This window comes from Ixodes scapularis, unplaced genomic scaffold, assembly GCF_016920785.2.
Source record: "Ixodes scapularis isolate PalLabHiFi unplaced genomic scaffold, ASM1692078v2 PGA_scaffold3__209_contigs__length_174095766, whole genome shotgun sequence".
NCBI lineage: Eukaryota > Metazoa > Arthropoda > Arachnida > Ixodida > Ixodidae > Ixodes > Ixodes scapularis.
This window is the reverse complement of record NW_024609868.1, coordinates 54,741,019-54,766,748: the sequence shown is the minus strand read 5'-3', so window position 1 is coordinate 54,766,748 and position 25,730 is coordinate 54,741,019. Positions and strand designations below refer to the sequence as shown.

General features: G+C 46.7%; 2 protein-coding genes across 2 annotated transcripts in view; one reads left to right on the top strand and one right to left on the bottom strand.

The window, feature by feature from the left end:
* The window catches only part of LOC8038638 (60 kDa SS-A/Ro ribonucleoprotein), a 31,696-nt gene extending 15,961 nt beyond the window's left edge, over positions 1–15,735 (bottom strand). Inside the window, exons 1-6 of the mRNA XM_029973974.3 lie at positions 15,637–15,735; positions 11,494–11,829; positions 9,813–10,038; positions 8,863–9,095; positions 3,303–3,641; positions 2,011–2,250 (exon numbers count right to left, since the gene is read on the bottom strand). Coding sequence (XP_029829834.2) covers positions 2,011–2,250; positions 3,303–3,641; positions 8,863–9,095; positions 9,813–10,038; positions 11,494–11,778 — 1,323 coding nt within the window. The 5' untranslated portion in view covers positions 11,779–11,829; positions 15,637–15,735. The remainder of the gene's footprint in view (positions 1–2,010; positions 2,251–3,302; positions 3,642–8,862; positions 9,096–9,812; positions 10,039–11,493; positions 11,830–15,636) is intronic.
* Positions 15,736–15,883: 148 nt separating this feature from the next.
* LOC8038636 (surfeit locus protein 6 homolog) lies at positions 15,884–24,006 on the top strand. Its single transcript, XM_029973973.4, has 5 exons — positions 15,884–16,198; positions 16,289–16,462; positions 18,029–18,121; positions 21,533–21,963; positions 23,717–24,006. Exons 1-5 carry the CDS (start codon positions 16,012–16,014, stop codon positions 23,936–23,938), a joined length of 1,107 nt encoding a protein of 368 aa, XP_029829833.2. The 5' UTR covers positions 15,884–16,011; the 3' UTR covers positions 23,939–24,006.
* The last annotated feature ends 1,724 nt before the right edge of the window (positions 24,007–25,730 follow it).

The following is a 25,730-nucleotide window of genomic DNA, read 5'->3' as shown; positions in this document are numbered from 1 at the left end:
AGAGCGATACCGGAATGTTTGGTGCATAAATTTTAGTGTTGGTAGTATGGAGCATAAAAAGTAACAAAAGCTGATACAATGTCACGGCGCCAATGTGTACCGACGAACAGGGGCATGTTGGGTTGCCCTTCGTTTGTAGTTCCCTAACGACCACCCCAGACAGTGTTTGTTACTCAAGAAGGGTAAAGTTCTTCGATAAGAGGTGCACTTTGTGCTTCCTACAAGTAACGTCATTCTTTAAAGCGCCAACTGTGTGATGGCGCACGATTCAGGAGGCAAACGGGGGCGCACGGCAGCAAAATGAACTGAAAGACTTCATGTTTTTTTAGTGAAATGAGCTTCGTCACACGTGTCGGTGTCACTTGTCAAAGAAAGTATCAAAGGTATTTTAGAAAAAGGTCTGTTACAACCAACCTCGCAGCAGTGGGCTGACAAGCATGCGTGAAGACACCAGTGTCGTGGTGCCATCTGCCGACTAGACGAGAAACAATTCCTAATTATGCACGGCTTCTGAAACTGCCCCTGTATGAAACTTCCTTTGGCCCAGTCTGTTCCTCAGGAAGAATCGTAATTCAAGAGAATGGCTCGTGGTAGAACACCACTTGCGTTAGCAGCGGGTCACTGGTTCGGTCCCAGCCTCGCACAATGTCGATTTTTTACGTTCCTTTCGTTTCTGTAACACTGCGCCATTCAGAAACACCGCTACCTTCCAGTGGCTCTCGTGACCAAAGACGGATCGTGTGATAGAAACACCGTGATTGCTCATGCTCCTCCACCACCTCCACCTGGCGGAGCACCGGAAAAACGGACTAATAACACTCCTTCCGATGGGAAGCTTAGTGCACGAAACAGGAAGAGACCTCTGCCAATACTACTTAAAGGGATACTTCAACGAAATTTGAAATATACCCGCCGTGTTCAGAAGTAGGCCGAATATGATCCACAATATCCGTAAATGACAATCACACGTCTGTATTTTGAGCCTGATGGCTGTATTTTTCGCTATAAATGGCACACTCTGGCAAGTGCTCGGAGAACAGCCAGCGGAGAGCATGTGACATCCGCCGCAATCACGATGTAGATTGTCTCGGGACAAGCAAAACTGCGGCAGGGCTGACGTCGAGAGGATGTCCTAGCCGTTCAAGCCACCGAAGCGACCAAAGCATGCCAGCAATTGGGCCACCGCAACTAAGCTGCCTTTGTAAGAATTTTGAGTGACAGGTTAATCTTCTATAATCTTGTAGAGGGACAATAGCAACATCTGGGACACACAAAAGAGTCTTGGGGAGAGGGGAGTTCCTCCTTCCCCTCTTCTCTCGTGGTGGCCGGAGGCAAGACAGTTATCGTCACTACCTGTCAAGGTTCCTAGACGGGCATTACAGTCCAAGCTCATTACTATAGACCTGGTTACAACAGAGATTTGGATACAACATACCGATTTGTGAAATTCGGTTGGTTTTCCTCTACATACCACTGACTCAACTTCATATCTGCAAACATACTCCTCTTACAACAGACCGAAATCTTGGTCAAAATCAAGGTCTGTTATAACGAGCTTAAACTGTACAAACGAGGCATTGGTGACATCCACCAGGTGTTTTTTTGCTAATCGTATAATTCATTTAAAAATTCTTTTTCATGTCTTTTTCAACAAGGGATTGGTGTGTCGGATGTGATACTGCTCCCTTGAACACAAATAGACCAAGAAATAAGCACCAAAATTTCATTGTAGTATCCCTTCCAAAAAAAAGGTGTGGCGTCCAATTACAGACGCCACGAAGCCACGTCACCAACTGGCGGACGCGCGCGTCTCGACGCCGCAGCATGCTAGCGTCGCGGTTGTCGCTAGACACTTGAAGGCTCACTAACAGCACCATCCACGCGAGTCAGACGGCACTGCTTGGGTCCGGTAGCAATGACACATGGGGGTGAAGGGTACAGGCCCGGCCTTCTAGGTGATATCGACTCTGCTCGCCGGCAATCTCATAGGTCACGGATTAAGGTGCCCACCTCGCGCATCCTGCGGCTGATGTCGGAGAGGGTCATCTTGTTGTTGATCTCCATGTCGACGAGCCCGCGTGCTGAGAAGGCCAGGGCCGTGACACCGGTCTCGGCACGTGCCAGCGCCTGGAGAAGAAGCCCCGAGGCCTCGGCCGGGGTGAGGGCCCCCAGCCCCACTGTGCGGCCGTGCGCCATGGGGCTACGCACGTCCACTGCCACAAGGTACCGCTTGCCCGTCGTTGGCAGCGTCTGCAGGGGCCGTTCGCGCAATTTGAGGAAAAGAGCGAGTACAAAAAGTCAAATTTGTGTGTTTCATATGCCAAACCCAACGAAGGGCATTTGGCTCACCTTAGCGGAGGACTGGATTAACTTTTACAACCTAGGAATCTTTTGGTGTGCAACTGAAATCTCGGTTACCTTCTTTGCAATTGAGCCTTCTACAGATTGCGGGCAACTCGATTTGGATTCGAACCAACCACCTGAAGAGGTAAGTCCCACTGAACTTCATGCTACCCATGCTCGATCTCACAAACGTCTACAGTGCAGAGGAAAGCGCCGGTGTGAGAATATAGTCACCAACAGTGTGGAAACGGCATGGCGTGACTTGATATACACACCACCTTGGTCCGTCGAGCTTGATTAACTTACTTCGCACCCGTAGCCTTCTACGACATAAAACAGTAAAAACAGAAATCGCATGCTCCTCTTGGTCAGCCCAGCAGGCTTGTATTTTGATGCATAAGCCCTCTGCCGGTGGAATTGGGCCCCATGTTGTTTTTACTTAAAATATTAGTGTAAAGTGCACAGCATTAAACCATCACAATTACAAGAAAAAAGCACGCAGCAAAAAGTTATGGATGTCTTAAATTTTATCAAATATGAACAATGTAAACAATGCAGAACGGACAGAAACATCTTTTGCCCCATTTTGCTCTTCACGTAGCTTACCAGCAAACAACACCGACACTTTGTTTATGTTCATTTGATATTGTGTCTGCAATAAGCAATCAGTGGAGTAGCCCCCCCCCCTTTCCCAGGCACCATTTTTTTCATTTTTTTAATGAAAATACCCCACATACCGATTTTTTGTAAGAAAAAGATGTTTAGTTTTTGTTAAAATGGCAAATATTAGGTCAATAAAAGAGATCTGGGCGATGCTCTGCCAGTGACGCCAGATCTCTCTGCGAAACCCCACTCAAACCTGACCTGTAAACCCGGCCCCACTAGACCCGCACACAACAGAACTACACCAGTACCATTCCGAAGAGGTTCTTACACGGCCGCCCATGTCACACGCTCACCTTAAAGGAAGAGACGTGCAGGGACGCAAGCACGTCCTCCAGCTGGGAACGGTGGTGGCGGTGTCCCCTCTTGCCCCCTGTGTGGGCACCGCCCCTGCTGTGCTGGGTTGAGGGCCCCGCCCCGGGGGCGGAGGAGCAGCCCTCCAGGCAACGCCCCAGGGCGTAGGTCTCGAGGGGCCCCAGCGGGCAGCCGCTGTCCGCCAGGGAGTTGTCCGACTGCAGCCGCTCCAGCAGGGGCCTCACCAGGCAGCCCCCCCGCAGCAGGCCTCCCCGAGCCAGGCGGGGAAGCTGCTCCAGCAGGAGGCGCAGGGGCAGCCGGGGTACCAGGCACACCCACATCTGCACAGACAGGGAACCAAGGGGGTCGGATGTCGTTCCGTTCAACGAGGGGGCCAGGTGCCAGAATTTACCGGGGCTCATGGTGTATTCGCATGACGGAGTTTCTTCCCAAGGAGAAGAATAAACATCATCGCGTTTAGAGGTCGCGTGCTGCGCGTCACAAATGTTCGCTGATCCCCTCAGCTCGCGGCATGCTCGCGGGGACCCGAGGAGAATCTGTGACAGGCCTACAGATATTTGTTCAGTCGGTATCCGTCGGAGCGACCGGGTCCCCTTTTTTGTCCCCCCTGCCTTTGGGGAGGGATAATGATCAATAGCTTTGAAGTGTGGGGTGCCTTTTCTTTGTTATTTTTTGCCTGCCTTTTTGTTTAACGAGCCCCGAAAGTCCCCAGCAGGCTTGAAGTGTGGGGTGTCTTTTCTTTATTATTTTTTTTTCTCTGCCTTTTGTTCGACGAGCCCCCGAAAGTCACCAACAGGTTTACGAAAAGAAAAACTCCGGCGACTCAAAAACATGCGACTCCGTCGTGCGAATGCTCGCTTGGATTTTCTGCACTGCCTCCTCCCTCTCATGTCGTCTCCTTCTCTCAGCTGTATGATGTACTCGGCTTTCTCCGGGGATAAAGATCTCTCGTGCGAATACACCATTAAAGGGCATCTCCACTCAATTCCGAAAATTTCGGGATGATGAGTGATTTCACATTCAAAAGCACTTATAAAAGGCACTATGTCATTTGCTTCACAAAAAATGGTACAGTAGAACTCGTTAATTCAAACTCGAGGGGGACCCAAAATTTGTCTGAATAAAGCAAAGTTTGAATTACCGGGAGTTTCCTCCCATAGAGATGCATAGGATGGGACCTGGATGTTAGTTTGAATTAAGAGAGTTTGAATTCACGAGATTCGACTGTATATATATTGTTAAATCTTACTTTAAACCATGAGCAGAAATTGAAATCCAAAATTTCGGCTCCGTCTGGCAACACTGGCCTCAGGCTGCCAAAAACGTGGCTATCGCAGATGTCGCGTGATCCTCTATGCAACGACGAGCGGGATGGGGGCGGGTGTCGTCTGCAATGCACTCTTCACCACATTTGGTGTCAACAACGATCAATGACATCTGCAATACTGCAACATCAGTCTGCGTACCTAGTGTGAACGAAACTCCGAGAGACAATGATCACAAACGGTGAGACGACGACGGCGGTTGAGACGCGGGAGAGGGCGGTAATGGCAAGACAGCTCCCAAGATGCGTGCTGTGCAGGCGAGTTACACCAATCACGTGGACACCGCCAAGCACCGAGAGGAAAAATTGCTGACATCACCTGTTACGTTTGCCCGGAGAAGTAAAAACAAACAAAAAGGGGCAATGGTGACGACGTTTAGATCAATGTTGGCTATGCCCACGCCATAGCCTTGTCTGCGCTGTTGGTTGTGCCTCAATTAACCCACTAGGGTCCACCGATTTCGGTAACTTGGCGAGTTGCGAAGTTAGCCGGACAGTAAAGAAACATTTAGACAGAACTAGGTTGTAATATTTAAAGTGTGGTCTTCCTTGGTGATACTGAAGAAAACTGCATTGTTTTTTCAAAACCAAAAATGAAGCGGAGTTGCCTTTTAAAGGGTAACCCCGAGAAATGTTGTCGATTTTAGGGTAACAATGTCCCTGAATTACAAGGAGGTTAAGTGTCCCTGAATTACGAAGTGTCACTTTTTCTGCGATGCCTCGTGTAGTTTTGTAGATATGCTATCTCAAAGCTTTCGTTTTGGGGGTCTGCGGCAAAACCGAAACTAATGGCTCGAGCATGATGGCAACTATCGTTATCAGCTGCATGGCCATCGTGCGACGCAGAGTTCATCTTGCGGTACTGCAAAGCATATGACTGGACTAGTCGCAACAGCAGTTCCAATCAGTCAGGTAAGACGCTACGGTTGTTGTACAGCTTTGCTTCGCAGATATCAAACATCTGTAGCAGATATTAATACACATTAGTAAAGTTGCCGGCCAAAAAGCGAGGCTCAAAACAAGCCCCCCCTTATCTTCTCCAAAGAACTACAATCTTGGTAGTGTGCAATGCACGTTGCAGAAGTGTTGTGGAAGCTAATCGTAAGCTCGTGCCGAGCAGGAACGGACTAAACTCTGTCAGCCAGTGAATGCTACCTTCGGCACTATGACACGCTTGAGCGAGCAGTGAGTCAATAATCTTTGCGTACGATCGCCAAAGAGCCCTTATAAACTACGACCGCTAAAACGGTATGTAACAAGCAGAAATCGTCAGCCAGGACGCCCGAAAATATGACAGAAAAACGTTCAGCCTTTCCACTCTCGTGAAGAAGGAAGACCAGCGGAGCTGTACTCAATACATTGCTGCAAAGCGCACGTGCCCGATTCCCGCCTCTTCTTGTCCAACACGCCGCCGATCGTGGATACGTCTCCGGCGAACCAGAGTCGGTCGCACACGGCGCACGTGACGCCAGATGGGTTCTCCACGAACTTCCTCCGGAAACTCAATGTCGCACCCGAGAACTGTTCAGCCGGCGTGGAGTGCAGTTGTCGCTGGGCCTCGCGCTTGCACTTCGCCTCCGTGGCACGATCGTCGTCCGTGGCGTTGGCCCGCTGGCGCCCTTTACATCGCTGGTTCTGTTCTCGGCGGTGGCTTTCCAGGCGAGCGATGTGCTCTTTGGCAAGGAAATCTGAAGCACTGGACACAGTGGAAGTCGAGGCGACAGCGGCTTTGCGGCAGTTGCAGACCCATTTGGGCTGCTCTGTACGTCGCCGCTCCTTCCGCAGCCTGTCTCCTTTCCTCGAAAGGGCGCGCGGCCAACCCATCCTGAGTCCAAATCTAAATAGATAAGAGCCTAGGAGCGTAGGAAACAGCACGCAAAACAGACGAGGATGAAGAAACAAAAGTGATGAGCACTGCGCTCGTCACGTGTGCTTCTTCGTTGTCGTCTGTTTTTCGCGCTGTTTTCTTTGATGAATTCCCACCAACGAGCCCAACTATCAATTCTTCTATGATAGCTGGAAAGGTTGCCGCCATCTACGAGCGACGGTGAAAACCATACTGGTTGTGCGCTTGCCGCTGTCGCTTATAGATGGCAGTGGCTGTCCAGGTAGGTTTGTGTCGACATACCGGACACAATCCTGGGGAACCTAGCCCTTAACAGCTCCGCTGTAAAAACACGGCGAAAGAAGCGGCAGTTTGAACGAGAAACCTCCTCGAAAACAAAGATGACGTCGGGGCACAAGGTTGCTCGACAAACAACCAACCCGCCAAATGGTCGCCAAAAAGCTGGTGGTAGCATTTTTAATATCGGTTTACAGAGTAACTCGTGGTTTCCCACTACCGTAGTATTTCAGCAATGCTCGTATTTAGACTCCGTAGGTCGACATCAGTCGTTTACTTTAATTCAACTTTTGACCGGAGTTACCCTTCAAAGGGATTTCTCACTTCATCTTTTAAAGGGATACTGAACCGAAATTTGGATTTCGCAAAGTAAGGCTGTAGAAGTGTTGAACAGGACGCTACGAACTCCAAAACATCACTCGTACATCGATATCTCAAACGGATGGCCATACTTTTGGAAAAGAAGGGCGCGATCAAGCGAGTTCTTTGACGTAACTGTCCTCCGGGAGAATTTGAGAGTGAGGAGAAGCAGCCTCGCTTCTCTCCTCCTTGCTTCGGTTCACCAGCTTGACGGGACGTAGCGAGGAGGAGAGAGAATGGGAATCGTGATGTGCTCTGTCGCGTTGGCCTCGTCGGCCGGGTTCAATCGCACACTTCTTTTCCAAAAAAAATGGCGATCCGTTAGATATATCGCCATATGAGTGATATCTTTTTGGTTTTGGAGCTTCCCACCTATCCGCCCGGCCTTGTTTTGTGAGTTCGAAATTTCGGTTCAGTATCCCTTTAAGGTATGTAATGTTTTATAATGAAGACCCCTACCACGATGTCGAGAATGCGCCTCTGACCGGTGCGTTTACCGTCCCTCACCACCCGTGCGTCGAAAGTGGTCCTGAAGCGGTAACAGAGCATGTCTGGGAGCTGACATGCTGCGCCGTCGCATCTCGAGATCAGGCAATTGGCCGTATAAGTGCCCGCAAAAAATGACAGCCATTCACAACTCTTCGTAACGCCAAACAGACCTTTGCCAAATCCCCCCAAGTGCCCCGGCTCACGCACGAGGAATAGTGGAAGAGACTGTTCCTCGCCTGGCCACTCTGTCTTGAGATTGCGTTGCCTTGTTGCTTGTCTCCTCTCAATCCTCTGTTTTTCGATTCTATTACCTATTTTTATCTATTCCAGTGTATTTTTTATTGCTTCTGAGTGTTTCTATTCTCTTCGGCGCGCAATATTTCTTGTATGTACCGTATATAGTATTTGTGTCTTTATTTTGCCTTTTTCGACGGGAGTACTGACGGACAACACGCCGCTTCGCGCGTCGTTCCCCGGGTGAGTACTACCATTGCTACCGATTCCTATTGCGCTGTTAACTGTTCATTTTTTGTTCATTTGACCTGCGTGCAGTCGAGAGAAGCCGTTTATAAACACCCGCGCACATGTCATAGGGGTCAGCGGATCCCTGCCGTTGTGGCGTCCCGTCTCACATCTGCTTTGCCTTCCGTCAACTGTTTGGCTGCCGAACAGGCGTCTGCCGCATCTGACCCTACTGTCGCGTCGCCGTCACGTAGGCGACAGGCCATGGCGTAACACTTTTGTGATATCGTCGGGCAAAAATTAAGGGACTAATCGAGGGACGGAAGGAGAATGTGTGCGCTTGCTTGAGATGCACGAGACGCGAAAGCGTCGTGGAAAGCGGGAAGCTCGTGCTGGAGGCAGGACGACCGAAGCTTCTCCCTGCCTTTCTCGGCGTGTCGGTGGCTAATCGCCGACTTCTGTTTGCAAACGAGCTCGCTACCGCCCACTATCGGCGGACCCCAGCACACTTCCAGTTTTCCTCTTGTTTTGTTTTTCTCTCGCATCCTTTCGTTGTCTGGACCACCTTCTACGATGTGCGCAGGTTCTTATCAACGTGTTACGGATAGTTCTCCGAAGGAAAATTTTCTTACCTGATCACTGTGAGCTGCTAGAGAACAAATGAATATGCTACCGGAAGCCCACCGGGGCACCAAATACCGCAGCACCTTTGTGGCATCCACTCCCGCCAACTGCGGCGAACAATCGGAAACATGCTTTGGGCGCCGCACTTCCCTGCACCCACCTCTTTGGACTTGAGGAAGTGGGTGGGGACATGCTCGAGAGCCAGGTCGTGCATCTCCACAAGCCTGGCGGCCGTCTGCTCGTCCGAGGTGCGCTTCACCTCGTGCACTCCCCTCAGGTAGGCCAGCACCTCTGCCGCCTCTGGGTTGACGACCCCTTTGGCCCGCTCTTCCGCCAGGTACTCCTCCGCCGCCTGGAACCCCTTGGTCAGGTAGCGCAGCACTAGGGACACCCCTGGGAAAATGGAGGGCAGGCTCGGCTTTTTGTTGTCGGTGCATCTTCTACTTTCGACCTCGATGCTCCAAACATTATCGAAAGTAGCGAGCATGTGCCGGATGCGGGACATCTAAAACTCGTCCCTGCCACATTCATCCTGTCAGTGACCACCAAGAGCTTGTACCAGGCGTCGCTCTTTCACGCGCTCCAGAACAAAAGGAATAAGTGCTCGGAATACAAAGGTATTCCGGGGACAATGTTGTCACCATCAGTAAAGCGTGCACATAGTTACCCTAGCTTTGGGCCACTAAACGCCGGTTCGAATACCTGCATCTATGGCGTACGCAGCAACTGAAATGATGGCAACTGCAGAAACAGTTGAGCAACTGCGCTATGTGAGACAACCGATGCATTGTGTAACTGTAACATGCGACCGCAAGTTGAAACGACGCTTGCCCGCACGATTATCCATTTGTGGCCAACCGGTCATAAATGAAGACGAGCAACCAACCATATCTCTGTTTGGCTTGGTCGATCCCAACGTGAAAGAACTCGAGTGGGCTGGAAAACACTGCCTCCACACATACTTGAAAGATAGGGTGAAAGTTAATTAATGCGGCCTCCGGTGAGATTTCAAATCGAGAGTATGTCATGTGAATCTAGCCTCCCTTGCCTCCTTTGCATGCACCTTCGCGGCAAAAAGAATAAAAAATAAAAAAAGAGCCGATGACGCACCCAGGTTGGAAGCCGGTGGCCGCACGTGAGCCAGCCGGATGACGTCCTGGTGGGTCCAGCGGTGCCTGCACACCACCTTGGTGACCTGGGCAGCCAGCTCCCGGGGCTTGCGCCGGGTGTACCAGGCAGCCACTGCATTGCGGTGGGCACGGCCCCAGCCCGTGCCCTGGCTCACAGACTCCAGGAAGCGCGTCACGGCAAACAGCTGCGTGGGGCTCGAGCACACCTGTGTCAGGGCAAGGGGGCACACCAAAATGAAATAGGGTGACGTCTGGCAGACTTCGGCGAAGGGTTGAGGTTTATTCTGGATCCTCTGTGGATCTTTTGACATGCAATTGAAATCTCGGTTACCAGCGCCTTCTCTGCAATGAGCCTTCGTCGGATTGCAGGCACCTCGGCTGTGATTCCAATCTACCAACTGAGGATCCAAAGGTCGGTGCTTGCCTTTAAACCTCCAAGGCAGCTCGTCGGTGGGTGTGAAGGAAACGGTAGAAGATAAAGGCCCCAGGTGTGCGTGGGCAGAGGTGGCAATGTCGGTCATCTGTATGTTTCATTAACATTGCAGTACTTCTAGAAATTCCTCGTATCTTTTGCCAAAAATTACTCAATTCTTCAGTTATCATGTCCTTTGGAAACGAACACGGAAAATTTGCCCTATATTGCAATACTCTAGACAGATAGGTCCCAGCAAATGAAGAGAAAATTGGTGAAAATAAGGGGTCGGCTGATGTTGGGAGTGCTACCAAAAAGGTTAACAAGACGGTATTGTAGCCAGGCTGGGAATGCATTCTTCTAAAGAATGTGAAAGTTGTTTCTTTGCAGCCTATTTCTCCAACTCATCGTGCACGCTATCGGAATGTAAAGTTTACAGTCGCCAACTGATTTTTCGAACACAAAAATTTTGGACATGCTCAATTATTCCGCTACTCATCCCAAGGAGTTCATGTTTCGGTATTTATATTTATTTATTTGTACAACTATATAACAGCGACAGAAATTTCAGATGCTGTTCAGCTAGTTTTTCTATATTTCAAACTGTTTAAAAGAATTGCCTATATATAATACCGCTGCTCCCACAGCCGTGGATTGAGTTCTCGCCATTTTGCCTTTGTCTTGTAGCCTTGATACCACATAACAACACAGTAGCAAAGCTGGATTGAGACTACATTCAGATCTCTCAGTGCCTTGTTACAGATGCCACGGCTGCTGTTCTTTTCGTGTTCCCTGGATGCAAGTGCTTTCTGCTGAGAGGCACATGGTGCACCAAGCTCAGTCGGACAACGCTGTCTCCAAGTGCTCCCAACAAGTGCCAAAAAAATGCACGACAAACACAGCAATATAACAGAGGTGAAAAAAAAAAAAAATAGATGCATTACTGCCAAGGTTACACGGGCGGTGCAACTTGTAGGAGTCGGCTAAATTTTGGCCTTTTTTCTCGCACAGAAAGTCGTGCTTAAAATTAGGGCGCGCCATCTTTCGAGGGTGGGGGTACTTCTCGGGAAATTACGGTAGTTTCGCCAGCTCGTCGCGTCTTTCACACGAAGCTGTTTAGTCAAAAGGTGTCGGCCAGTGAACTTTCTGAGCCCCCAGACTCTGCATCTTTTACGACCCAGACACGATGCGTAAGCCCGTCCCTATACCAACACACCTATAGTGCCTCCACAATGGCGACAGCACGCACCTCTTTGAAAGCCCTGTAGGCAGCCGTCTTGGTGGCTGCGTCATCCGACGCAGCGCAGAGTGCCAGTACGTAGGCCAAGGCGTCCGGGCACAGCGTCTTAGGCTCTCCCTTGGCGAAGCAGAGCACCTCCTTCACCACCTCGACGCCCCTCTTGTCGGCGAGCAGCGACGGCACGCTCTGCACAGACTCAGCAGAGAAGTCCCTCCGACCCGGCTGGTAGCGGTTGCCCTCGAGCCCCGTGTAGAGGAAGCGCCTCAGACGGGCCAGCGCAGCGTCCTCCGCCATGATCGTCCTCCTCAGGCACGATGCCTCCCCTCAGCCACCAAGGAGGCCGACCTGAGGGTGGGAAGACGGCAAGTTGGTACTATGCAAGGATAATAAAAGCAGAGAGGAACGAGGACTGTATTTCATTTCACATTAAAGGAAACCAAAAAAAATTTCTTACTTACAAAAAAATATAAACAAATAAAAACGGTGAAAGTTTGAATGTGGGCACCTCTAAATTATCTGTCCAAAGTTTTCTTTCGATTTTATCAGTAGAAGCAACATAATCAGCAATTAAAAAAGATTGAGGTACACCTAAGCATTTCTTATGAGTTGTGAATGCAAAAACGTGCAAGCCGCTCGTCTGCTCCCTTTTTCATCTGCTGCGTACTTTTCGTCGCCGGTCGGCGCAGGTGCTCCCCTGGTGACCTTGGATGCTTTACGCTGATGGACACGCAGCGCCATGGAGTGATCAGTCATGAAAACTGATGAGCGCAGCGGCCAATGAGAGCCCCATTGACGCACGCCAGCTAATAAAACCGAAGGAAACTATCTGCCGTTTTTGCGTCTCAGACTGATGACGTCAGCTCGCTCCATGAGACAGTTAATGCTTTTGCATTAAAACTTGAGCGAAGCTCCACCCGCTGCTGCACGCCGAGCGCAGGAAAGCACAAGAGCGGAGGGTAAAACTAGTGAAAGCGACGTCGTCGGCGGGGTTTCGCTCGTCACTCGGAGATGAATCAGAGATGCCAACGACGATGCCACGTCTTAGACGAATGATGGACGACTGAGAGGCTCACCACACGCCACATAACAATCCCAGCCCTTTTTCTTTTTTTCAAAATAAAAGTGGTTTACCTTTATTTTGACCTGATTTGAGTACGATAATAGAATTCATGAGAGAAAAAAGCGGCAGGGATCTGCTCTAAACTCGGTTTCGTCGAAAAGTGCTTTATCTTCCCTTCAAGTCTGACCGCAGTTGACTCCACGGTCAGATGAAGCAGAGCGAGCGACGGCAAAATTGCATCATCGTGTTTACGTGAAATGGAGCGTACAAGAAAGACAATGTGCTACTATAGTCACTGGAAGGATGAGAATGGTAAGGGGGGGGGGGGGGGGGAGGGGAGTTTCAGTTGTCCCGCCTCCAGCATGAGCTCTCTACCTTTGATAATACTTTGGCGTCTCAACGGCCCCGAGCTCGCACATGCCGACGAAGCATGGCGAAAAGCGAGTGCTGGCGTCATTCGAAAGAGATATGCCCTGCCCTTCTCATCTTGTCAGTGACTAAGGCAACTGAACTACGATCAGAAAAACAGAAACACATATGCCTTTTCGAAATGATGTGCGATGTACTCAAATTACACGGCATGATAGGTGTTAACGACCGAGCACATATCATTTTGCCAGAAAGCTTGACATTAAAGGGACGTGGAACCGAAATTGGGATTTTGCGAAATAAGGCCACAGAAGCGTCGAATGGGATGCTACAAACTCCAAAACATTGCTCATACATCGATATCTCAAACGGATGGCCGTATTTTCAGAAAAGAAAGGTGCGACTGAGCGAGGACCGTGACATTCTCAACTGCAACAGCTGAGAACGAGGAGCAGCAGCCTTGCTCCTCTCCTCCTTGCTTTGGTTTACCTGCTCGAGGGGACGAAGCAAAGAGGAGAGGGAATGAGAATCATGAAGTGACATGTCTCGTCGGCCGCGTTCAAATACGTCCAACCGTTAGAGCTATTGCGGTACAAGTGATGTTTTTGGGTTTTGCAGCATCCCGCCTATCACTCCAGCCTTGTTCTGTGAGCTCCGAATTTCGGTTCAGCATCCATTTAAAAGCTTCAAAAATCTCTTTCCAGGTTTGGTTTCATACACATTTTCAAATCTCTTTTAACATTAAAGTTTATCTGTTAGTGGAGCACTGTTTTGTTTTCTTTCTGGTATTTATTCGCTGATGCTTTCGGTGTTCTTACGAGGTCGCAAGCTTGTCTCAAGTTGCTATTTCCCTACACTGGTTGGGTGCACACGCTACAAAAAAGCTGTTCCTATACGCAGATGTTTGCAAACTTGCTGAGTTTGAAGTACAACCAGATTCATTTTAATACTAAGATTGACCAAAGCTTGGTTACGCGCGTGCAAGGAAATTAAAACTAGTGGCGCCACCTGGTAGCAGGACAGTGGAGCATTTATCAAGGATATTGTTCTACATTACCAAACTAACTAGACCATGAAGCAACCACGTCTGCTTTTATACGGCGTAAAATTTGGGTAATTATTCCATTAGATTTACTCCAAATTACTGTAGCAATTATCTTCCCCCGAACTTTTAAATTGTGTGTGGGCAGGTCAGGCAACGCTGTTAAAAAAGTAGAATTTTGTCAAATTTTGTTGGAAGTTTGGAGGTTCACCGAGCCAGTCGAACCCGAGGTTTGAAAGAAGTCTGCGACGTCCATAGTTTCGTGTTTGTCACTAGCAACTTTAAAATGGTGCAAATCTTGCTCGAGTGGTGGTGACACTGAAAGGTACTTTCAGTGTCACCACCACTTGAGCAAGATTTGCACCTGATCAGTTCACGTAATGTTGAACATGACACTAGAAACATAGCGCATTCAAACGAAGTAGCACCGTTGAAATAATCCCCTGAAATGTTTGAAGCAGCAATTTACCTTCAATTTAAATCGTAAATGTTAAATTTGAGACAGTGTGTCATAATGACCAAATTTCGAGTGGAATTTTACGATTCACCTTAGCAAGGTCACTCTGACCACAATAACCACAAAGCCTTTGTAAAGCTTTAATATTGTATACATTTTTTCATGTGACATTTTTTAGTGAATTCGCTATTGCACAATATTGCGAGCGACATCCATTTCAACGTGGATTCAATATGTTTCAAGCTTAGAATGTAGCTTAGCTTGTCTGCACTCCTGCCCGTTCATCAAACTTGGTTGACATAAAACCTTTAAAGGCCGACGACCAGTTCGCGCTTTCCACTTTCCCCCAAACTTCCTCCTCTCACCTCTTCTACCCTGTCCACCGTTGGCTGTTTCCTCCTCCCCTATGGTGAGGAGGATCTTCTGCCTTGCCGAATCTCGAGTCTGATCGTCGGCCTTTAAGTCAGTCTCGAACTTCGAACCATTGGGCACTGATTGCGTCTAGTCAGTCAAGTGGAGGGAGGGGGGACGGTTAGAGAAATAAGTTCTGGATCACAAATAAGTGTCCTTCAGTTTTGTCAGTTGCGAAGGGATTAGCGTCACTGAAATCAAGATGACCCCAAGCACACAGCCCAGCGGGCCATGCCACGCTTTATGATCGATCAGAAGACGAAAATGAACGCGCCGATTTAGTAAAAGGTGAGGTAAAAACCACTTGTCGAGGAAAAAAAACGTACAATTATTGAGGTGACCTCAGCTTCGGGGGCATACAAGAGCAGCAAGCAAATTTTAAGAATATAGACTGCCCTAAATTTCGCGTCAGGTACGCTTGGCTTCCGCGATATTTTCAGCGTCTCTACATGTTGCAAGACTGTGTCGATCGGTAAGCAAACATGCAGAGTCAGATGAAAACGAAATAAGCCTACGAGTGCGATCAAAATTATCTTCATGAGCGAATCGAGATAAGATGATTAGCCTTTCATACACTTTTAACATAATATTAACCCCCCGCAGAATGTAAATCATAAATATCTAAAAAAAATAACCACGAGAAATCGATGAAACATGCGCCAAACGACACCACGTAGTAACATCGAAATCCGTTTCTGCTGCCTTGCTCAAGTTGCTGCTTTTCTCAAGGGTTCGATCACCGCCAATGACTTTGTTTGAGTTTCACAATTCATTTAGGAAAACCCTTAAACGTTAAAAAAATTCACTGCTTACTTGTACAAGTTTCATGTAGCACAAAGGAGAGGAAACCGAAATTTCGCACGAATTATCATTACAACTCTTTACAGCTGGAGAGAGTCGGACATTTTGTTGCGAGTCCGCAGCAAACCAACAACGTCTGAAGATTTTATAATATTTGTGTTCAAAATAATTTTCAACCACTAATTATTTATATTTATTTTATTGCAATAAACATTAAACTTGCTAAAAACTTTATAATAAAAGCTATTATTCTAAACTCATTCGCATCGAGGCGTAAACATGGCGACGTCCACCGCAGCGCGTGTTTTGTGCACGTCTGTAATTTTGTGCGGTTGTGTGCATGTGGAGTCGCTGTTCCTTGCTTGATCGTTCAGTTTTCGCGGAAAAATGGGTGAATCGAGTCCCAGCAATGGATCAGACGATCCACTGTGCGACTTGCGGTCACGTCTGGAAGCCGAAAACGATTACATGCTCAAACTAGTCGACACGATTGAGCCCAAGTACTACTTCGATCAAGACACTGTTGACACCTTGACCAGCGAAGTGCACCAAAAGGTCGATGAAAGAGTGAAAGGTACCGTACTCACGGGGACTCTAAAGTACGCTTATAATTACGAATTACGAGTTTTTTAATTTTATTTTATGCCGCCGCTTTCTTTTGTAGCTTCAAAGAGAATGCAGAAAATGTCGGTGCATGGCAAGCACAAGCTGGCACGACTGGACCCTTCTACCTTCAAGACGGTGAGCCAGATACTTTGCGATCAGGGGCTGGAACCAGGAGGCCTCACTGAAAAGCAGTCGCTGAAGAGGCTGAGGAGAGCGCAGAAGAAGAAAGCGAGTGAGTAGAATTTGACGTGCCTGACAAGTTTCAATACTTGAGCAGTTTAAGGATTGAGCCCTGCAGACACGAAGGAGCACAAAAACGGGACAGTGTGAAAGGGAAAAACAGAGCAGTCTTGTTGTTGTGTTCTCTGTTCTGTTCGGAAAGTTTACAAGCTCGACAATTGTCTTGTAGCTCTCATTTCTTGTGTATCTGTCAACGATCCTTGTGGCAGCTGCTATTTCTGCCGTTCTAGAATTCCCTAACGTGTACACGTGAGCTATAGCAGCCGATGGAGTGTCATGCTGGCCGGAAATAAGCTCAACAGACAAAAGCTCACAAGACAAAGGTTCAGTAAGATCAGGCATTGGTTGCAACAATTTTCCTGCAAGCACACAGAGGTGAGCCCCCAGTGAAGAGGGTTCAAAAGACAATGAAGTGACTTCAGAACCGCTTGAATAAGCTGTGTGCGGACTACCAGCTGCACAAAGACATGCCAAAACTGCTGGAGGCAATAGGAGTGTTTATCTGACTCTAAGGATTTGCTAAATAAATCTTTTTAGTCAAACAGAAAAATACCTTCTGCAAGTAGGGTTACCAGCCGTCCCGGATTTTTCGGGACTGTCCCGACTTTCATAAAGCGTCCCGAGTCCCGCAGCATCCCTGTCGGGACAGCTGTATGTCTTGGATTAGGTCCAGACTGTCCAGTTAGAAATTTTGTATAGGATCCAATGCATGCCCAACAATGCGCGTCACACTGCATAGCACGAATCATACGAAGCAGTGCTGCGGTGGCTAGCCTTGGCTGTGAGAGACTTTAGCCACTTTAGCATGCAAACCATGGCAAGCTGGAAATCGGGGCGACGCTGGTGCCGGGCTGCGCCTGTTATCATCATCATTGTGTGTACAAACCCCTTCGTGTCAACATGCTGCCTCGCGCTGCCCCCCCCCCCCCCCCCCCCCCCCAGTTCCGTCCCGTCCCGTCCCGACTTCACTCATTGAAGAGTGGGTAACCCTATCTGCAAGTCATATACACTTTTTCATTAATTAAACTGCTTTTTTTGTGGCAGTTCTCATATCATTTGAGCTCATGAAGAAAACAAAATTTTATCCAGGTTTTTTCGGTGAAAGGCCATATAAGGAAACATTGTCTGTTCTTCAAAGAAAACTTTGCAGTGCTCTATGCTCTTCTAATTTACACAAAGGTTTGTTTTCACTTTTTATAAGGAAGAACATCAAAATGTTTTTGACACTAAAGAGCATTTTCTTTTTTTTTAATTTTCTATGTGATACAGGCCGCTTAGTGCCCATTGGTAAAGGATTGTTAATCTGAACTTAAACTGGAATTTGCATGCACTTCTGAGTCTCAGCCATGACTGTGTTTACTTTTGCAAGAATAGGGTGACCTGGAGATTTTAGAACTACTATGTCTTGGTAGGGTTTGAATGCAATGCAATTTTCAAATAATCGTATCAGAAATTTGAGACACAGTGGAGAGAGCTATCTCATTTTATTATCTGTTCTTTCATCACTTGTGCTGGAATTATTGTCTGTAGTGTCGCCTCTTCTCTGATTTCCTTTCAGAAATGAGCACTCTACATTCTGTGGCCTTGGACAGAGCATCTAACCTGGACGAGCTTAAACACCGTCTTAGTGAGAAGATTGAAGCACTCAAAGGTACTTTCAGTATTGCAAAGAAGATTCCTGCTACCAAGATAGTTATCCAGGGACTCAACATGTTTTAGTGCATGAAATGCCTGGTATCTTTAAGCAGAGCACAAACTAAACTTTTGGGGGATAGCCTAATCTCTAAAGGGATACTACAACGAAATTGCGGCGCTTATTTTTTGGTCTATTCGTGTTCAAGGGACCATAATCACATCAGACACACCAATCTTGTGTTGAAAAAGACACGGAAGGTAATTTCAAAACGAATGAAATGATTAGCAAAAAGCATCTGATGGATGTCGCTAACCCCTCATTTGTAATGCCTGTCTAGGAACCTTGACAGATAGTGACGATAACTGTCTTGCCTCCAGCCCCCATGAGAAAAGAGGGGAAGGAGGAACTCCCCTTTTCCCGAGACTCTTTTGTGTGTCCCAGGTGTCGCTATTGTCCCTCTACAAGATTATAGAAGATTAATCCATCACTCAAAATTCATACAAAAGCAGCTTTGGGGTTAGCTGCGGTGGCCTGATCGCTGGCGTGCTTCGGCCACTTTGGTGGCTGAAACGGCTAGGACATACTCTCGATGTCAGCCTCGACGCAGCTTTGCTCGTCCTGAGACAATCTGTCTCATGATTGCAGCGGATGTCACATGCTCTCCGCTGGCTAATCTCCGAGCGCTTGCCAGAGTGGGCTGCTTGTAAGGAAAAATAGAGCCATCAGGCTCAAGATACAAATGTGTGATTGTCATTTACGGATATTGTGGATCACATTCAGCCTATTTCTGAACACAACGGGCATATTTAAAATTTTGTTGAAGTATCCCTTTAAAGGGGTTAAGTCACAAAAATTAAACTGGTAGATGATTCTTGAATTGGAATGCTCATAGACTACTTAGTATATGCACCAAGTTTTGCGATTTTTAGAACTCTAGCAATTGCAAGAATCAATTTACGAATGTTGATAATTTTCATCTGGGGACCGGTCAACACTGCCCAAGTTAGTCACACCTTAGTGCCCATACACCACGTGATCGTATTTAGTTGAACACTCCCTCATTCTAGGCTTCCTTATTCTAGCTCTCGACCCCCTTGCGTTCTGACTTTCCACCCTGCACGCACATGCGAGGTCATTGCGGACGACGGCGAGTTTGTCCGTCACAATTTGTTATCGTCGCTGGAGCTGGTCGCCAGTGGGTTGAAGTCAAAATGACCAGCTTCCAATATCTTTTCATAACGATTGCTCTCATCGCTGCTGCAATCAGTGTTGAAGACTCCGACGAAGCGAGCGATGCCATAGACGTCATCGTCTCGAAACCGTTTCTTCAAAACACAGAAGGTAAACAAGAAAGCTGAAGTGTGAGATGCCGAAGAGCCAAGCCTGCGAATGTGTGCAAGGGGACGCTGCGCGTTGGGCGAATGACGTCACCAACCCAACACAGATGGCGACCTTTCCGAATAGGGTGGATCCGAGGGCTCCGCACATATATTGATTTTTTCACGAAACTACGCCATCATTTTCAAAACAAATTTAGTAAAAATATAGGAAGATACAAATGAGTCTTAGCAGTATAGTTGTGTCATATTTTATTTTTGGCACGTCCCAATTCTTTTGAGAACAATCTATATCAAATATCGTCAAACGTTTCAGTCTTGGATATCCTCTAGTTACCTTTTAAAAACAGTTAAGAATAACTCTTCCTGTCTTCATTCTTGTAAAAACAAACTTTGTTAAAAATGCCATGCTCACTAATGAAAAATGTGGAATTTTTGGACCACAGTGTTATATGGTGTGGCTCATCTCTGCTTAGCCGCCTCGGTGGCATCGAGGCAAAACCCCAGGTGGGGGTTTGAATCCCAGTAGAGGTGCTTGCAATCTGATGGAGGATTATTGTAGAGATCAACATTTTGATTGTATGTGAAAAGATCCCCAGGTGGTCCAAATTAATCATTACCCCTTCGCTGGGGTATGCCAGATGCCCATCGTTGGTTTCAGACATAAAACCTCCGAATTCGACTTCGACTTTTCTCATCTATGCTTAACTTTTGCCAAAGTTAATAATAATAATGTGTGTATGTTAGTACAGCCGGAAGTTAGTCAGCCTCAACAGGCAACTTGTCTCTCAGCTATAGATGAGCAATTTAGCCAGTGCAGTACAGCCATTGGCCTGGGGTTTTTAACATGAACCACGCAATAGTGATACACAGCCGCATGCCGGTACAATGCTCATCCAGGTCGAAGCGGGCAAGATAGCCAAACTCTCTTGACATTCCATACTTCTAATTAAGAAGCTTAAGTTGGAGAAAAGCTTTTTACTAAGTGGTATGGGGTGGTCAGGAGAGTTTGGGTATCTTGCAACCCTCGGTGTGTACCGTAAAGTTATGGGAACCCAGATGGGGCACCTTGCTGTGTTAGTTTTGTAAGGCTTCACTGTATATCAACAGAGGGGGCAAGCATTTAAATTTAGTTTTTATGAACCTCTATTAGCACTCATTTCCCAATAATGCTTAGACTATTTACATTTCAAACTGTTCCATGCAACGCTTTGCATTGGGATTTTCATTGTTTTCCTTGCCCAGGTCTTGTTTTTACTTGCAAACGACACACGAAGTACAATGTTGTATTATAATCTATTTTTTAAGTTTTTAATTTATTGGAGAAAATCATGACTTGCGTAGTGAAATAGTGCTGCGTTCAAGATTCGTGTATACTCTTATTCCGAGCGTAAAAGAGAAAGAAGCCAGATGACCTTGCCTAGTCAGTCTCGCCTTAGCTTTTTCCCAAACATTCTAGGTCGGATATTCGAGATGACGGCATAGTAGATAAAGAGCCTAGTGCCGTATTGCCGATTCATTCACTGATTCTCTCTAGCGATAGCGAGCTGTTGCGCGACATACCTTCACTCGCTGCTGCTTTCTCGATGTGTGTTCTCTTTCATTTCTGGCACAAGTTTGCCCCCATTAAATCTTAAGTTCATTCCGTTTTCTCCTGTCTCATCGTCTGTCATTCGTGACAATATGAAATAGTTTTACATTACTTGTCATAAGGGTTCCTGCTGGTACGAGTGAGCACATCTCGTTTTCATCTGAGCTTGCTCAACAAAAGCATTTTGTAAGGACACACGCTCCCCTGTTTTGTATAACTTCAGCCTAATCGAAATTATAGGAAACATGCAGAAAACATGGTCAACTTTCAATATTTTGAAAACATGAGACTTAGGAATGATAAAGGGGACAAGACACACACAGGTATGTTGTCCCCTTCAGCATCATTATGTCATAATTTGAGAAGGTACAAGATTTTTTCTGCCGGTAGCCAGTAGTACAGTTCTCCAGATTACACCGTCATCTTGCAACTGAATGATTTCATCGGAAGGTTATGCATGCGTGTATTCACTTTGCAACCTCTGTCTCACATGGAAAGGTATTCGCAAGACTCCTGTAATCCAGTCTCGGGAAGAGCGCAAGGCCAAGAAGTTAGCCGAGAAGAAGGCGGCCAAGAAGAACAAGAACAAGGGACCCAAAGCTGCCAACGAAGACTCGACGGCTCCTGGCGGCAACTTGTCCCCGAAAAAACCGGCGCCTGGGAAGCCGGCACCCATCTTCAACCGGGAAGGCAAGATGGTGTTCAGCAAGTTCGACCTGGCTGACTCCGGGATTCCAGACACGGAGGAGAAGAAGAAGGCCTTTAAGTCTGCGGCGGCGCGCAGCAACCAGCCCAAGAAGCTGATGCACAAGCTGGAAGTGGAGGCCAAGAAGCTGAAGACGCTGGAGGAGAGAGACCCCGAACAGGCACAGGAGCTGAAGCAGAAGAAGCAGTGGCTCAAGGCCATGGACAAGGTACAGGGAGTCAAGGTACAGTCAACTTTTTCTCAATAGGTGGAGTTGGATGAGCCTGAAGTGCACATGTACTATTGTGGATACCGTCGACTAAAATGCGCGAGTGGTGGTCATTCCATACTCTCAGAGCCACATGCTCTCCAAGAGGAATGAAATGTTAAAATTCCTCTCAAAGATTGATCACTCTCTCATTTCACAATCACACCCTACTTGGTTGTCTGATAAATGCGAAGCAGACAACACCACAGCCCTTGCCGATGTTATAGCTAGCTGTGTCCACGATAGTGCCTGTCTACATTCACATTCAACCATTCTTCAAAGTCCATTTTGACTAACATACGCAACCTTCTATCTTTTTTGTGCATGCATGCACAAAAAAGATAGGGGCTTAAAGAGAAGATGGGGCACTTCTGCATTTGAGAAAAAACATGAATTGCATTCATTTCACCTTTAGAATAACAGATATCACAATTATCTTTCAATGCGCCGCGTCGGAGAGCCATAAGAGCAATTTCAAAATAGGGCTGAAGCCCCACCTCCCTAGCCTTGGGCAGCCAAAAGATTGGTCGAATACATCACGTACAGCAAGTAGTGTTAAACGCGTTTTCTCGCGTTTAACAATACTTGCACAGCAAATGGTTTGGGTATTCAGGTTCGCAGGGTAAAAATACACTAGAATTTACTTCTAACTCATTTTTTTCAAGAAGCTCCGTAGCTTCCCTTTAAAGAAAAAAGAAAAAAATGCTTAAAGGGGAGACTTATGCATTGTACAACCATGGTTGTACAATGCAGAAGTCTCCCCTTTAAGCATTTTAGAATCAATAAAAAAGAAATGTTCAGTAATAGCTCGCCGGTAAATGTTTGTAGAATTTTTAGGACTATGTAATTCCAAAGTACTAGCAAGTTATGCTATTTTTGAAATGCCCCTGCTCTGTTACAAGCGTCCGCGTGCAGTTTCTATCACTCATCCTTACATGAGCTCTAGAAGGAGTGTCTTGGAAGCCTCGGAGTACTAACAGCCGACATTTCACCAAAAGGGTTACTTTTCGGCCTAAGTTTATTAGCGAAATGTCGACTGCACTCTGAATCTAAAACTTCAAGCAGACTCTTTTTCAGGTTGGGCTAGTTGCTTCATAATTATGTAAAGGTAAAACAGTGCTAAAATAGGCAGAGAGCACAAGGAATAGAGCACACACACAAGGTGCTGACTGTCGACTGATTATTTTATTTCTGGAAGGGACATGGCACTAAAATGAAGAGGGATTTACAGAGATTAGAACATGCACAAGCCACACCTACTTACCCTTTTTTATTTTCACATCTCTTTCATAAATAATTTCACTTTCTTTTCAGTTTTTTCTTCGTGCTCCATTTCTTCTTTCCTTTGTCTGTTTTAGTACTGTTTTACCTTTTCCTTTTCAAGTACCCTTTTTAAGTTTTTCCTCCAAGCTTTCACCTTCCTTGTGTTTTGTCTAGACTGTTGGAAATGATGGCGACTCAAAACCGGGAAGATGGAAAACAGTGCCATGACAAGCGCAGCTTATCTGTTACTCAGACTTCTTTCTTTTGACATCAAAAGGGATTAGATAGTTTCTACAAAAAGCCTGTAAGAGAAAGTAAACACCAATACTTCTTTCATATTTTATAGACACCGAGGTCTGACTCGAAACAATAGCCGAAATTAGGAAAGATTTTTCACAATTCCTTTGTTCTTGTGAGGACAAACCCTCAGTGATGACACATGCTCCTTTTTCGTTCTTTGTCGCAGGTGAAGGACGACCCTGAGTTGCTGAAGCGGTCGATGAAGCGGCAGCAGAAGCTGCGTCAGCAGAGCCAGAAGAAGTGGCAGGCCCGGGTGGAGAGCACAACGCAGAAGCAGAAGGAGCGCCAGGACAAGAGGAGGGAGAACATCAAGGCACGCAAGCAGGCTAAGCTGCAGACCAAGATGAAGCGGCTCAAGAAGAAGGGACGCATCATCCCAGGCTTCTAGGTTTCCCCGAGGATTCCAAATTGCGCTGTAAATAATAAATGGTTGGTGCTCGTGGCACCTTTGTCTTAATGAGCCAATGCCGTTTGCAGAATTCCTCAGTGAGGGCAGTCCACGTTTTCGTGGGGGTTATTATTGCTTCATTTTAGAAAGGCTGCTGACTAGGCCATGTCCTCTGCATCTCTTCCCCTGTACCTGCCCACTTTGTTTTCTTTTTTTTTGCATAGTATGGCGTTTTTTTTAAAGCTACCCAGTCTAAGCGCAGTTTTGGAATACCCACGCTTTGCTCTTCCTGGCGTGCTATTCATTACCTCTAACAAATTTAAAATAACTATTAAGAAGGTGGCAAAAAGAAGGTTATGCCAAAACCAATATTTTCCGCACCTTTAGTCCCAGGTACCATTTGCAGGTTGTCTGCCTGCACAACGTTTGCAAGTTGTGCAGGCAGACTAAGAAACAGTAATTCTTACATTTTGTTTTTCATTTAGTTGGCATGAGCTTCCCCAGCATTAATTTCATACCATTAAGGTTCTTGTTACCCATCAGGAACAAGCTGTATTGCTCAAATTTGGCCCAAATTATGTTTGACGTCACATTTTTAGTGTTGCCAGTAGAGCCTCTCGGATCAAATTTGAAGATGTAACTTTTCGAAAAAACATTATTGTGATTCGTAATTTTGGGTACTAGTTCAGGTTTCTCTTTATTAATGTGTTGGGAGCAATTTTGAGGCAAATCGGCGACTCAACATTTTTCCAGATCTTCCCTTTAATGATGAACAACACGCTAGCCACCTTGCATCAAAATGGTAGCTTTAATATAAATTGGTAACTTTAATACATTTTTCTACATTTTGTCAAGATGTAATAGATCATTTGTGCCATTAGATATTTTCTTCTTTCTCGATTATGGATACACTAATAATGGTGTGGGGGGGGGGGGGGGGGGCACTACATTTTGGGTTATGATGTGCCTGCGTAATTATTCAAACAGATATTGATTAGTTTAACATAGTATTACTGAATTACATCTATGTGATACAAACATGCAGGTGAATGAAGAGTACTGGTCAGGTAGAAATGAAAATTCGATAGCCAGCAGAAAATAATAATCGGCAGAGCTAGGATCCAAACGTGGGTCTTGCGCACTATTTATGCGTTGCGCGAAGTAGTTCTTGGAATATTTGGTTGTCGAAGAAAGACAATGCTTTTGGCGTTTGAAATGTTTGCGTTTTGATAAAATAACATAAGGATGGTGAATTGCACGGTCGTTTTGAGCGCGCCTATCCCTTGGGCCATCGGGATCGAGATGGACCTGTTCCACTCGTCGTTTTGGATCAGTTCCCACTATCCCGGCGCGCTCCAAAACGACCGGGGGAGTTCGACGCTGGATTATGATACAGGTGTTGCGGGAAGCGACCTTTCCTCTTGCAGGAGCTGCGGCCGCGTGTGGCCTTGGTCAGCGTTGGCGCGGCGGCGCACCGCCAGCAACCCTCTCTCTTCGGAAACGCGCGCGTGCGCAGCTGCAGACTGTCTAACGGGCACACATGACATTCAAAAGTTCAAAAATATTCCTACTTGCCAGACTCCGCAGTCGCGGTCCCGACACAACCATGGATTATTATTATTTTCTTGCATGGTCTCTTTTTAATTTGTTAAGCATTTTTTTTTTTTTTCAGTAGGAAAGGGAACGGGATATTTTGGCCCTGAAATTTAGCCACTGTACACTACGCCGCCCCGTCTCGTTATTTTAGCGTTTTCTTTATGTCTTATGAATGTACCGAAACTAAACTTTTTTA

Bases quoted from the DNA above. Each gene is read 5' to 3' on its own strand.
- LOC8038636 (XM_029973973.4), top strand. From the start codon at position 16,012: ATGGGTGAATCGAGTCCCAGCAATGGATCAGACGATCCACTGTGCGAC. The intron at 16,199-16,288 runs GTACCGTACTCA...TTTCTTTTGTAG, and splicing joins GGTCGATGAAAGAGTGAAAG to CTTCAAAGAGAATGCAGAAA. The intron at 21,964-23,716 runs GTACAGTCAACT...TCTTTGTCGCAG, and splicing joins ACAAGGTACAGGGAGTCAAG to GTGAAGGACGACCCTGAGTT.